Genomic DNA, 14140 nt, shown 5'->3' with positions numbered 1-14140 from the left:
ATAATAAAATACAAGTTAAAACACAAGTGAATAATTAAACCAAAACAATGAAAGAATAACTCCCCCCTTCCCACAGATACATTTAAAAGGCTGTAGGATATTAACCAGCAAATAATATAATATAATATAATATAATATAATATAATATAATATAATAGGGATAAAACGAAGGGGGATAAAACGAAGGATTTCTGTTCGTGCCTTGAGGAGCTATTCTATGAGGTAAAGAGAAAAGGGGGGGGGATCCACATTTTAAGAAATTATCTGTGGATTATTCTTCATGAGAAATATTTGTTTTATGGAAATCCTGTGGATTTAATGGGTCTCTCAGCGTTCATGTGTGATTATTTCAAAAGTATGCATTTTATGTATTTCAGCTGAGGCAATTTATGAGCGTCTGAGGAGAATATTTTCTAGGAAGGAGTTTATGGATATTTAATATTTATTTATATTTGCTTTACCTAATGAATATAACTTTATATTATTCAAAACGAGGCATTTATTTATGAGGGAATAGTAATGAGCCCCCTCGCGCTTCCACATCTGCGCATGCGCACCTTACCTCAGCTCACCGAGACGCTGCCCCCTCCATCTCTCTCTCATTTTCAACTAACTTCAAGAATGCCACCTTCTCAGCCAATCGAATCGCCAAGATCATCTCCCTTGGCCAATCAGAGAAGCCCGCTTCAGCATGGCTCCGCCTCCCCTCTTTTATGTGCGTTTGTGTGAAAGTATTCTGCGAGCTGCCAATCATCTTAACCCGCCTCCTTCCTTTTCTGCGCCGCGGCCCCTCAGCCAATCAGGAAAGCCCTTCACGGCGAGTGGGGGAGGGGAAAGAAAATATTGTTTACCTCAGAGAGGAAAAAACGGTAAAGATGAAAAAAGAGGTGGAACAGGGCGGGGGAGCGGGGGAGGAGAAGTGGGCGTGGCCTCGCCCTTATTTGCGGAGGAGTGGGCGGGGCAACCCGCCTTATGCTAGAAGGTAGACGCGGCCTTTGCTCCCATAGGCGTAAAACGCGCGAGGTGGGCGTGGCCATAAGGCCCCCGGGCTCCGCCCACCACTACATAAAGGCGGCTGTCGGAACGTTCCGGTCCGCCATTTTGTGCAGCCGAAGGGAGAAGAAGGAAGGGGAGCAGCTGCCGCGAGGGGGAGCCGAGAAGGAGGAGGAGGAGGAGGAGGCGGCGGGGGGAAAGACCCGACCGGGGGTTCGGCGACCAGGGGGCGGCCCGGATGGTGAAATCCTCCCTGCAGCGGATCCTCAACAGTCACTGCTTCGCCCGCGAGAAGGAAGGAAATAAAAAGACCCACGTCCCCGCCGACATGCCCGCCCTGCCCGCCAGCGCCGCTTTGAGGAGGTGAGGAGGCGGAGGAAAAGGGAAAGGAACGGGGAGGGGAACCCCAACCCCCCCCCAGCAGGCGCCTCGCTTCGCCTGACGGGCCGCGGCCTTGTCGCGCACGCCACGCCCTATAAGCCACGCCCCTCCGCACGAAGGGCCCGAGAAGGGCGGGGTTTGCTTTGGCCACGCCCTCCCCTTTTCTCCCTGTCCCTCTTGTCCCCCACTAGCACCTCATACGTATAAATAATACCTGTGTGTATGTATACGTTCGTGTGTATAGGGAGAGGATAGAGAACGCCCTCCCACCAGATGTCAAAAGGAACAACAACTACCAGACTTTTAGAAGACACCTGAAGGCAGCCCTGTTTAGGGAAGCTTTTAATGTTTGATGTATCACAGTATTTTAATATTCTTTTGGAAGGCGCCCCGAGTGGCTGGGGAGGCCCAGCCAGATGGGCGGGGTATAAATAATAAATTATTATTATTATTATTATAATAAAGTAGGACATGTAGGGGAACTAGAGATGAAACTATACTTTGAAAAAGGGAGGGGGCTCTAGAGCTTTAAAAAAAAATAAAGGGGGGGGGAGATATTCAAGTATTTTTGAACAAGGGAGGGGCTGTAAATGTAAAAGTATTTCAAAAAGGATGGAAAATCCGTGTTTTCCCCTCCTTTTTTTCTTCGCCCCCCCCCCCCAGCATTTTTAAAGAAATATTTTTTTGGGGGGGGCTTTATCTGGCGTAGGGATGGAGGGGAGGGGAACTACAGAGAAAAATTGGTTTAACGAGGGGATGATACTAAAGGTTGAAAACGCAGAGAGGGCTAGAGATTTTTTTTTAAATGGGAGGGGAATTAGAGATGGCCAAACCATTTTGAATAGAGAATAAGAGATGTTTTAAAAGCGATGTGATTTAGTAAAGGAGCAAGAGTTTTAAAAACTAGGAGCAAGCTAAAGATTGATAAAATGCCCTGAACATAATTTAGCTATAAGGCAGCATTTGTGTTTGTTTAGGGACATATTTAGGTTTCAGCTTCTGCCTGGTTAGGTTCTGTGCATACAGATAGTGTGTGTGGGTGATATTTTCCCTAACACCTCTCAAAGTTCTCTATTCAGTAGGGCCTTGCGGTTTGCCTATGTGCCTCATAGCTAAATTATGTTCAGATTTAGGGTGGAGGGGAAAAAGTGCTAGGTTTAAGTCCGGGGTTCTTGAAAAATAATAATTGTGCATGGTGCCTTACACTGCCAACTACTCAACTAATCATTGACAACCACTACTCAGATACTGAGTGTGGGGAGAGAGGAGAGTGAGTGTCACCTTTGTTCATTACAGAACTCTAAATTCTGTATCCATAGGGAGGAAGGGCAGAGTGAGGCCCACTTCTGTTAATTAAGAAACGAAACAAAACGTTGCTCTTTCACACACAACCCAACACACACTTATAGCACCAACGTTTAGGAAGAAAGGGGCCAATTTTAAAGGGGGAAGGGGAAGAATGTGAGCCTCGTCCTTGTTCTTTTGGGAAGTTCAAGTTTGTCCTTCCACTTTCTGCTGCCCGTACACCTACTTGGCAGCCAACGCTTAGAGAAAAGTTCCTACCTGTATGTTTGCAGGGAATGAGACTTTATTTGATCACGCGGGACAAAAAATAAAATTTTATCAAACACGTGCCTTTGTGTAAAATGACAATTGGCCACCAGACACTGAACACTCCACAAAGGAGGAGGTACTATTTTAAATATGTAAGTATGTATATACTGGGGGTGAGGATGAGGGAAAGTAAGGTGCACTTTTGTATTCTATAGTGAAGCTCTTCCCTCTCGTCCTTCATTTGGTACTCACCCCCCAGAGAAGAAGTCTCTTCCTAAATAGTATGAAGGGACAGATGAAGCAAAACCCATATCTGATCATTGTGGGGAAGGATATGGGGTCTTCCCTCTCCACTGCCTGCCCCAGAGTGAGGCAGAAGCATCTGCTCCCTAGGAAAGAATGAGGTTCTGCTCTCATTTGTTGCAGACGAGGTCACTGGTTACATGAGAGACCTTCCCTTGATCCGGACAAAAAACAAATCCCCTTTTTATCATCAGGGGAAAGGCTTCATCCCTCCCTTGAGACGCAAGACATTTTTTGACACCTTACTCAGAATAAGTTTCAGGGAAATGAGTGACATCATAAAGGAAAAATGGGCACCAACTTCCACTCTTCCCTATCAAAACCTTGGGAGCCTTTTGTGAAAAACAGTTAATGTGCAGGGATACATAAAACTGGAGCACCTGCCTAATCCTTGTGGAGAGATATTTACGACCCCTTTGTCAATCACAGGGAAAGCAGCGGTTTTACCTTTATTTAGGGAAATCTACATTAATGAAAGACACAGAATTGCAGGGGGTTGGATGGGACCACTAGAGTCATCCAGTCCAACCCCCTGCAATGCAGGAATCTTCTGCCTAATGTGGGGCTCAAACCCACGACCCTGAGATTAAAGAATCTCGTGCTGTAGCAACTTGAGCTTTCACACATATACCCATCTGACTTTTCTTTTCTTTTTTTGTAGAATATCCTATGTACAGTGGTGCCTCGCAAGACGAAATTAATCCGTTCCGCGAGTCTCTTCGTCTAGCGGTTTTTTCATCTTGCGAAGCAAGCCCATTGACGGCTTAGCAGATCAGCTGATTAGCGGCTTAGAAAAAGGGGGGGGGGACCCCGCAGGAACTCGCAAGACATTCGTCTTGCGAAGCAAGCCCATAGGGAAATTTGTTTTGCAAAGCGCCTCCAAAACGGAAAACCCTTTCGTCTAGCGGGTTTTCCGTCTTGCGAGGCATTCGTCTTGCGGGGCACCACTGTATTCATACAGCAAAGGCAAATCTTCAGCAGTGCAAATTTTCTCACTGATGTGCATTGTTAAAATAACCACATTTAAACAATTCTTCCAAGTGGATATGTATAACACTAGGGTCCCAAGTAGAGGGAAGCCCCGTTCGATACATGGAGAGTGCGTGTAAAAAGAAGTGACTTTACTACATAACCTAAATCAGATTTCACTAACCTAGTACCCTCCAAATCTTTTGGGCTGCAGTGACCAGTGGCAGTCCTGGCTGGCGCTTATGGGAGATGGAAGTTCAAAACCTGTGGAGGGCACCAGGTTTAGTAAAAACCACCTTTAGATTTCCCATGTCACTGAATTCCGAAATGGGACCACCTTTTAGAAAAGGGGTGGGGCCTTTAAACAATATTTGAGGTGGGGACAAATTCACAAGGCAAGCACTCAATTCACTCTTGCCAGCAGTAGGGCTTAATGCCTTTTCCTCCCCTTTTGATCATGTTAGAAGAAGCACCTCAAACTGAGCATTATTGAGATGTAACTGTCCGCCTCTGGGAGAGTGGGGAGTTTCCTAGCTGTTGTCCTCTGGGTGTGGCTTGCCCTGAACTTCCTTTCTTGGTGCCAGTGGAGCTGACATGGGGCCTTGGCCAACTGCACCCAGAAGAGGCGGAGGACCCACTTCCCCTCCCCCCAAACCCCTCGCCTTGTTTGCTAAAATCTGCAGGTGCACACTTTATTGGCGTTACCTAGGAAGGGATGTTCCTTCCAGAATGAGAAATGGGGGTGGAAGTGTCGGGTGCAAGAGAATGCGGGAGACATCTTGGGTGGCACTTGCATCCCTTTAACCCTCTAATAGCCCTTCCTCATTTGCCTTGCCATTCTTCATGAGCTCAGAAAATATGGTTGTAGCCCCTGCCAGAACCATTGCAAAGAAGCTTCTCTGTAGTCACCCATGCCTCAGCTCCCTTTTCACAGACTCAGTGCAAAAGTAGCAGCTGATCCAAGAATGGTTTTTTTAAAAAAGAAAATAAATCTGTTTCTCTGAGAAAGACATCTTGTTTTGACCAAGCCAGGGGTGGGAAGTTGGATCTCTGACCCGCTGTAAGCAAGGTCTGGGCTTTTTCTTACATGTAATACTTTACACTGTGGCCTGTTCCCCACATAATTAAGAGGTACAGGCCATATTCCTTTCCCTCTCAGGGATTTTGATCTCTGAAGCATAGTGTACAAGGCATATACAGTGGTACCTCTGGTTACGTATCCTTCAGGGTACACATATGGCAAACCTGGAAGTATTTTTCTGGGTTTCACCGCATGCGCGGAAGTGCTCTGCCGTGCCACGCGCATGCACAGAGCAGGCGCCTCTGGTTGCGAAAACCTCTGGATCCAACTAGAGCTCCAGAATGGATCCTGCCCGCAACCAGAGGTACCACTGTAACTGAATGCTGTGGCAATGGTTGCCTTCAAGTTCTTCCTGACACTGTTTAGACTAACCTGCCCCCGGCATGGTGTCTTCCTTGTCCTTAATCATTGGACAGGCTGGGTTAAGTATGCAGTAGCACTTGGTAGTGTAAACTCGGATCATCCCCAGCTTGGGATGTTGGTGGGGTGAACAGCCTGGGTCAGCTCTTCTCCCAGAGATTGAGTCATAGAAGGGACGCCTTGGGTCATTTAGTCCACCCCACTGCAGTGCGGGAACGAATTCCCTCCTGTCAATTATCCTTCGGGGGTGGGGCCTGAATCAGACCACTATTTCTCCGAACAGCCCTGGCGGCGCGCCCAATATGAGTGGGGTAGCTAGGCGCTGTGAGAAAATCAGTATCAGCCTTGTGGGCCCTGTGGTGCTGTTGAAATGACCTCAGAACACAATGCGGCGGGGGGGGGGGCGGGTTTGAGTTAAAGGCAAATGCTTTTGCAGGTAGTTGATGCTGGAACTGGGTTGAATCCAGTCTGGAATAGTCTCCCTTCTTGCTTTGAATCCTCTCGGTTCAACAGTGGGTGTTGAATTTACAAAGCAAGAGTGCATAACTTGGATCCGCAGACAGGTGAGGCACAGCCAAGCTATGTTTCAAGTGATTCTCCTGCTCAAGAGCACCCAAGACATCCATGTTTGCTCAGATCCAGGCCCGCAGGAGCCTGCCTTAGTTAGGTGATCCATGGGGAACTGGCGATTGGTCCCCCACCAGTGGATTGCAGTCTTGGTTACACTGAATAGAAACAGTTGCCTTTAGGTAAGCAGCTTGGGCTTCCTGCGTAACAGGGCCGCTTCCTTGGCGGACTGCAAGGATAGAGGGGTGTTGAACCCTGGGCGTAATGGCTGCTTAAGGAGAGAGCTGAGTTCATGATGGAAAACATAAAGGGTGGTAGATTTTGAACACTAGAATGGACCTTTTTTCTGTGGTGACTCCCCGTTTCTGGAATGCTCCCCCCCAGAGAAGTTCTCTCGGCGCAATCCTTTATCTTTAGGCACCAGGTAAAAACTGTCCTCTGTAACCAGGCCTTTAACTATCTGTGGCCTTTTAGAAGTGGGTGGGGTGTTTTTAATGTATTGCAGAGTTGGAAGGGATCCCCAAGGGTCATCTAGCCCAACCCCCTGCAATGCAGGAATCTCCGCTAAAGCACTCATGACAGATGGGCATCCAACCTCTGCTTAAAAACCTCTAAGGAAGGAGATTTGATTTTAATGTACTTATGTGGCATTTATTCTTTGTCCGTTTGGTGGTATGCTGTTTTGGGTTGCCCTGAACAAGATAAAGCAACTGCCAAATTTAATAAAAAATAAATAAAACAAGCCCTGTGGTTTCCTGCCTGGAACCATTCTCCCACTCATGCAAACTGAAACAGCACAGAGCATTGTAAGACGATGGAGTTAGTAACTGGATGTTGGGCCTATGGCATCAAATCAGAAATTACAATAGCAAATGTACATGGAAAAGGCGCCCTTAATGAGTAGATACTGCCTGTCAGAAGACCTTAAAAGAAGTCACAAACCATTGTAACCTGGAGCAGCATTTTTCTGCGCCTCAGATGACTCAGTCATTCCCCCCCCCCTCCACATTTGAGCAACCTTGAGCCCAGCTTGTGTGGCTGAAGGGGGAATAAAATAAATCGGATTGTTGTGCAATCCTTTGAGCAAAGCACTGCATATCGCGTTAAGGGATTAGTGGGGCGGTTGTTTCTTTTTTGGCTGTTCAAAATGGTGGATGACAGGGCTTCCTCCCCCGCCCCCCTTGTTTATACTGTTTTGCAAATGGCTGCTGGCAGGATGGTTGTGCGAATGTCCCCGAGGGGAACCTTGATCTGCTTCATCTGCTGAGGTGACGCCTCCAGTGAGAGCCTGCAGGGTGAAGGTTGGTGCAGAGGGAGGGGCTAAGGGGGGCAGTGATGATCATCACCCGCTGTTGATGTTAAAAAGGAGACGGAGCCCATTCAATTCAGCTGGCTTGCTGTTGACATAGCACTGTACGTGAATGCTGCGCGGCTAGCTTTCTTCAGCTGTGCGGGACATTTAAATGGCAGCTTAGAAATTCAGAAATAGTGGTTGGTATTTTGCAGCTGCAAGTTCCGTTCTTAACGTGTGGATGCATGCCCCTTTATTTTTCCGTTTTTAAATGGCAGTTCTCCAATTTAGCTTGCAGGCTTGCTGCTCCCAGTATTAAATTCCCAGTAGAAAGAAGCAAAACATATTATGGATTATTGAAGTTATATGTATTTTATTGCAACCAGTAAAGGGGAAAGGAAAGGGCTTCCAGTTCTGTAGAATGTGAGTGCGGCAAGAGGCTAATAGGGAATGAACATGTTTGTGGGCTGATGGGGCAATAGAGTGCTAGTTAAACAACTAGAATGGGAGCCTTTTAGTCCTCTCCCCGGCCCCCGCCTGCTAACTCCCGTTAACTCTGAAAACTTAAGCAACTCCCCCGAGAATAGCAGAAGCAAAACAGCAGGCTTGAATATCAGTGGAGTGCATCCAGATTGTTTTGTGTGTTAGGATTCAACAGACACAAGTGTGACGTTTGCGTGATTCTTGGAGTTGGAAGCAATTTGTGGGGGGTGTTGATTTTGGGGAGGCTTGTTCAAACTTGGAGCTCATGCTACTAGTCCATAAGAAATTCTGATGTCCTCCCTAGGTGTGCAACTCTGACCATTTCCCCCCTCTCTCTTTCTCAGTTCCAGAGTGTCCTTCAGTTGCTGTAGTAACCTGGGTCCAGGGCCTCGGTGGTGCTCCTGATGCCCCTCACCCACCCCTGAAGATCCCAGGTGGGCGAGGGAATTGTCAGAGGGATCACAATCTTTCAGCTAACTTATTTTATTCCGTAAGTATGCTTGTGCCCTGCACGTGGGGTTAATCCCTGCATATTTTAAGGGTTTTAGAGATTAGGCTGAGATGTGTCCTTTAACTTCAGTGGGTCTACTCTGAGTGGGACTCACAGTAGATTTCCCCACAGCCATAAGCAGATAAGAAAAACACCTTTCTGTTTCCTTTAGGATAATCGGCTGAATGTAACAGAAGAGATAACATCGAATAACAGGACGAGAATCCTGAATGTCCAGTCCAGGCTTACGGATGCCAAGCACATCAGCTGGAAAGCTGTGTTGAACAATAACAACTTGTACATCGAAATTCCCAATGGCGCTCTGCCTGAAGGGAGCAAGGACAGGTAAAGGGCGGAAGGAGTTCAGGTGTGCCTCGGTTGTTGTCATGGTCCGAGTGGGGTGAGGGAGGCCGCCAGCAAGTTTATAGCTCTGGTCAAGTCTCGTTCTTGAATCTGTGGCTTTTACAGAACTGCCCTCGGGGTCTATCCTTGATACACCTCTTGGTGTTGTGTTGTGCGGTGTGCTTTACACACTGATTAGGCAGGTTCACAGTGGATGACAATTGGCTGCTATGGCTAAGTGGACCCTCTGTGTTTGCAGACTCTGTGCTGCTGCAGGCGAGAGTTTTATGTTTTTCAGACTGTGCTGATGGGCTTCCCAGAGGCATCTAATTGGCCACTGGGGATCAGATGGTGCTGGTGGCGCAACAGGGATAGGCTGGGGCTGTTCAAAGACTAGGTGCCCCCCCCCCTCCCTTTACAGGAGAATGGAGGAATTTCTCCTCGTTAAATGGGTCCTGGGGAACCTGTGCTATTCTACTTTTGTACCTATTAAGTATGTACATGTTTCCGGCTTTTCCACAGAGGTGGTGTGGGGCTTCAAAAAAGAAAGGCCTGTGTTTAACGGGAAAGGAATGCAGTCCAGGTTCTTCTAAGTTCCCACATGTGCATCTTAATTCCTAAAACCAGTTCTTGACCATAGCATTGCAGGGCAGAGGCCATCCTGGGTAATTTCCGTTCAGCCCCAGGAGATTATTAAGCTATAAATGGCAGCTGCTGCTGGCTCCTTAAGGAGCTTCTGCTGCTTTTCCTCTGCCCAAATCAAAACCGCAGTTGCATAAAATACTTCTTGAGCAGGGAAGTGGAAAACAGAGTTTTCACTTGCTTCCTGTTCTCCCCCCCCCCACCTCCAGTTTTGCAGTTCTTCTTGAGTTTGCTGAAGAACAACTTCAAGTGGACCATGTCTTCATTTGCTTCCACAAGAATAGAGACGACAGAGGTAAGAGTTGGTGGCTGGGTGTGCGTGCGAGGAACCCGTGTCACCTCCCCGGTGGCATGGGTGGGAGATGGGGGGGGCAAACAGGGTGTTTAATTCCGTCTGGGGAACTCACCCTACATCTCTTCTCTCCCCGGCAGCCTCGCTGCTCCGTACTTTCAGCTTCTTGGGCTTTGAGATTGTGAGACCCGGGCATGCCCTTGTCCCCAAGAGACCCGATGCTTGCTTCATGGCGTACACCTTCGAACGAGACTCTTCCGAAGAAGACTAGATTGCAGTGTTTGCCTTGTTAGAGCTTTTCTCTCTCTTGTTTTCTCTTTGTCAAAGATGAATCTGTAGAAATTTTGTCAACATCTTTAAATGACGCGTAGCGCACAAGCGCCGGAAAAAATGAAAGAAAGAAAGATGACTTGTTCCTTTGTACGAATTATTTGTGACAGGCTGCTCTGGTGGTGGTGGTGCGGGGGGAAAGATGTTGAAAATTTCCACCTTTTTGTCATCTGTTTTTTTCCTCTCTCCTGGATTTGTCCGCATGTTGTGATTGTGCAAAGAAAAAAAATAAATGCTCACTCCAAATTAGCAGTATATTTCTTGGAAGTTTAATATTGTGTGTTTGTGATACTGAAGTATTTGCTTTTAATTCTAAATAAAAGTTTATATTTTACTTTATTGCTAGTTTTAATGTTTAATAACAGTTGGTATGTTCGGCTAGGAAGGGGTTTTTTAGCCTGGACTTGGAGAGCAGTAGTGAGGCATGTTGGGTTCTCGGCTCCTCTCATTCCTAGCTAGTGTGGTGGAGGCAGATGGCAGTTGTAGATCAGCAACATCGAGAAAAGCGGTGGGTGTTCCCTAGCTTTGCTGACGAGATCATGACATTGGTCTTACTGTGAAGGTTCAGTTTCTTCAGGGAATAGTTTTTCACTCAAATCAGGGTCTTTTCAAGCAACACAGTTGCATATTCCACAACATCACCTGGCCTTGTTGGGGGTCCTCCTCTCAATAACGTAATTTGGTGCCGATTCTGAGGCTTACCATGGGTTGTGGCTCATTTGTGTTATTGTCAGTATTGCTTCAAGAGAGATGGGATTCTAGGGTGCTGAGTGGGCCTCTCAAGATTAGTTTCCTGTGTCCTGCAAGCAGGGACTTGGCTGTTTCCTTTTTTACAGGTGCCTAGTAGGGCTAGGAGGTAGCTGGTGTTCAGCATCACAATATACCACCAGCTAAACATCGCGATAATGTATCACACCGATTGAGAAGGATGGAGCTATGTAGAGTCATTGGCTGGCTTCATGGGTTTCCCCACATTCTGATTTTTGCATAGCGCACACAGACACCATGATTTGCAGTATATTGCCAGGTCAAAAATTATGAAACCAATAGCGTGATACGAACTTATACCATCCAAAGCAGGTTTTATCAAGATATCGCCCAGCCCTAGTGCCTGGTAACCTCAAATTGGGACTGGTGTTTGAGTTGTTGCAGCAGTCCAGACAAGCAGCTGTAGAATGCATGTCTCTGCATTCTCATTTCTCTACTATGTCTCCTCACCTCGGTTGAGCTGGTTGCTATGAGAAGTCCCAACCCCTGGCTTCTCAACGCCGTTCCTTTAATCCTACGTAGCGGCTGGTTTTATACCCTGTAATGCAGCCCCTTGCCAGAGTCTTTGTTAAAAAAACCCCCATCCTGTGTTCCCATCTCAAGACAGTCTACTTTTGCCAGTTACACTGCAGCTAACCTTGGATCCACCTAGCTGAGCATTGTCTACACAGACAAATCGGACGCCAAGGCAAAATGCTTGCTGCTGTGATATTTACCTGAGGGTCACGTACGTACACTGCTCACAAGATAGGTATTGAAGCGACTTTGTAGCATAAGTAAACAGAATTGTAGAGTTGGGTCACTGCAGTTGTCCCATAAGATGATCAAACCTGCAACCTTGGCATTGTCGGCACCACAACTAAACTTAGGATAGGTCCCCCCCCGACCTGCTGGAAACCTTAAGGCAGGTGCAAAAAAATAACAGGTGGAGAAACTTTCAACCTTAGAGCTACCTTTTAGGGAATTGCTGACAGTGGTGGGTGGGGCAAAAAATTAAAAGGTTATCTGACCAGTAGGATAACACTATTCTCTACCGCAGGGGTCAGCAAACTTTTTCAGCAGGGGGCTGGTCCACTGTCCCTTAGGCCTTGTAGGGGGGCCGGACTATATTTTTTTTGGGGGGGGGGGGAATAATTCCTATGCCCCACAAATAACCTAAGAGATGCATTTTAAATAAAAAGCACACGATCTACTCATATAAAAACACCAGGCAGGCCCCACAAATAACCCAGAGATGCATTTTGAATAAAAGAGCACATTCTACTCATGTAAAAAACCACTGATTCCTGGACCGTTTGAAGGCGATTGGGCTGGATCTGGCCCCCGGGCCTTACTTTGCCTACCCGTGCTAGTCTACTGGGTCTACCCAGACCAGCAAGAGGTGTTGCTGCAGTTCATTGTCACGTTCTGTCAAAGCTAAAAGCACTCAAGGAAAGTGAGGCGGGGCTGGGGAGAGTGTCCATAGAGGAAGGTCTGCAGGACCCCAGTTGTCCCCAACACCTGAGGTGCCCCATCTCTGAGCCAGAAGGGGAAAGGGGGCGATGTTTTGGACACATCTTGCCCAAGCCGAAAATTAAAGGGATGCAGATGTTTTTAAGCAGAGTTTGGGTGGCCATCTGTCATGGATGCTTTAGTTGAGATTCCTGCATTGCACGGGGTTGGACTAGATGACCCTTGGTGGTCCTTTCCAGCTCTACAATTCTATGCTAAAGCTCTCATTCTGATGGAGAAAGATGCTGGCTCCAACCCCAATGAATTATAATCATAAAAACAAAGGCCAGTGCAAACCTGAACCTCTAGGTTAGAATGACACTGGTCGAACGATTCCAAGCTTCTAAGTCCCATTTGTTCTGTTGAATTAATTCAACTAAATAGTTCCGATTAGATTTTAAATAAATTGCGATGGATGTTTACCATTTTGAATCTTGATTGCCTTGTGATCTTCCTGGGCGGGCTTTGCAAACCACTATTCTGAACCATGAGCATAGCCAGATTTAGGTTAAGGGGCTGCAGGCCCCCCACCTATCCCCATCCTCTGCCTGGCTCTGTTTAGCAGATTTGGAATGAAATGTCTCAACAACTGTTGTTTTAAATTACTTCCTTTTGAATTACTTCCTTTTGAACTCAGCAAGGATTCCAGTTCCCAATATTCTCATTATTTCTACTTTTAGTTCAGTATTTTTATTTACTTGATGTGGGGGGCAGCTGCTCCCTTGGCTATGCCCATGTCCCCTCCTTCGAATGAGCGTGCTTGCACCCTAAACAGACATTACGAAGAAGACAATGTGCATTTCGAAACGGCGTTTTTAATTCCTTCCTAGGCCTCCCTGCCTCCCCCCCCCGCCCGCCCAAAAAAGCATTGCAACATTGTGCAGAGAACACATCAAGGCGGTCGTTGTGCAATGCTCCGCCAGCATGCCTCGATAACTCATATCCCTTTAAAAAAATCCCAACTTGCCGTACCCCTTTAGATAGCACCAGAACAGCAAAAAATATCAACACAATGAGTGCTGGGGTGCAAAGGTTGCCTTTGCTGGAAAAAAACCCACATGCCAAAGCGTTTGCAGTTTTGGAAACAGCGGTCAAGGAGGCAGTTTCTGCCTCCATGTGCTTTGCAACGCATGTGGCAGGGGGTTCCTTGCGCATGGCGCAAGCTCTCTGTTTCAAGAGCTGGTTTCGTATGATCTGGCCTGTTTACTGCCCTGCTTGGGCTCTGGGCCACAGGATGGAGCGTTGCTCAGATCTTCTGAACATAATTCCCGGGGAAGAGGCCTTCTCGCCCATGAAGCCGGCCTTTCCACCATCCGGAGGGGTCTGCGAAAACATAATAATAATATATGACAAGGTGTTTGTGTTGCTTGTTAACCCCACGTGCCGCCCTCCATCCCTGCTTTGTTGAAACAGCTGCTGTTTAAAACTATCTCTTGAAATCTAGCCTTTTTTTGCTCTCCTCCCCTGCCCTAGCTACGTGCATACGCTCCAACATTTCTCTGATGAAAACAGGATCATTCTACAGTCCCTCCAAGGGTCCCTACTTTCCAGGGACAGTCCTGGATTTTCAGAGGCTGTCCTGGTTTCTGATTTGATCCCAGAATGTTCAGTTTTTCCTTAAAAAGGTACCCCTGCCTGTCAGGGCTAGTCGTGACCGACTCTAGGGTTGCGCGCTCATCTCGCTCAAGAGGCCGGGAGCCGGCGCTGTCCAAAGACACTTCCGGGTCACGTGGCTAGCGTGACGAAGCTGCATCTGACAAGCCAGCACCAGCGCCGCACACGGAAACGCCATTTACCTTCCCC

At 47.3% G+C, this 14140-nt stretch overlaps 2 protein-coding genes and 1 long non-coding RNA gene across 3 annotated transcripts in view; 1 reads left to right on the top strand and 2 right to left on the bottom strand.

Annotated features, from left to right (window-relative positions):
* Positions 1 to 1099: 1099 nt before the first annotated feature.
* On the top strand, positions 1100 to 10417 carry OAZ1 (ornithine decarboxylase antizyme 1). The gene is given in 6 exon segments (XM_081846464.1): positions 1100 to 1356; positions 8327 to 8384; positions 8386 to 8472; positions 8645 to 8817; positions 9666 to 9751; positions 9889 to 10417. Coding segments are annotated over 6 exon segments (660 nt in total). The 5' UTR covers positions 1100 to 1231; the 3' UTR covers positions 10020 to 10417.
* LOC309333108 lies at positions 2747 to 5426 on the bottom strand. Its single transcript, XR_014152388.1, has 2 exons — positions 4177 to 5426; positions 2747 to 3898 (listed from the first exon to the last, which is right to left on the bottom strand). It is a non-coding gene; the product is annotated as an uncharacterized lncRNA (long non-coding RNA).
* A 2606-nt stretch (positions 10418 to 13023) lies between the features above and the next one.
* MYO1F (myosin IF) overlaps positions 13024 to 14140 on the bottom strand; it is a 56448-nt gene continuing 55331 nt past the window's right edge. The window contains exon 28 of the mRNA XM_081846062.1: positions 13024 to 13660. Within this exon, the coding sequence (XP_081702188.1) occupies positions 13584 to 13660 (77 nt within the window). The 3' untranslated portion in view covers positions 13024 to 13583. The remainder of the gene's footprint in view (positions 13661 to 14140) is intronic.

Source organism: Podarcis erhardii, assembly GCF_964252035.2.
Source record: "Podarcis erhardii genome assembly, chromosome: 18".
NCBI classification, from domain to species: Eukaryota; Metazoa; Chordata; class Lepidosauria; order Squamata; family Lacertidae; genus Podarcis; species Podarcis erhardii.
Note: the sequence above shows the minus strand (reverse complement) of the source record. Positions and strands in the feature narration are given on the sequence as shown.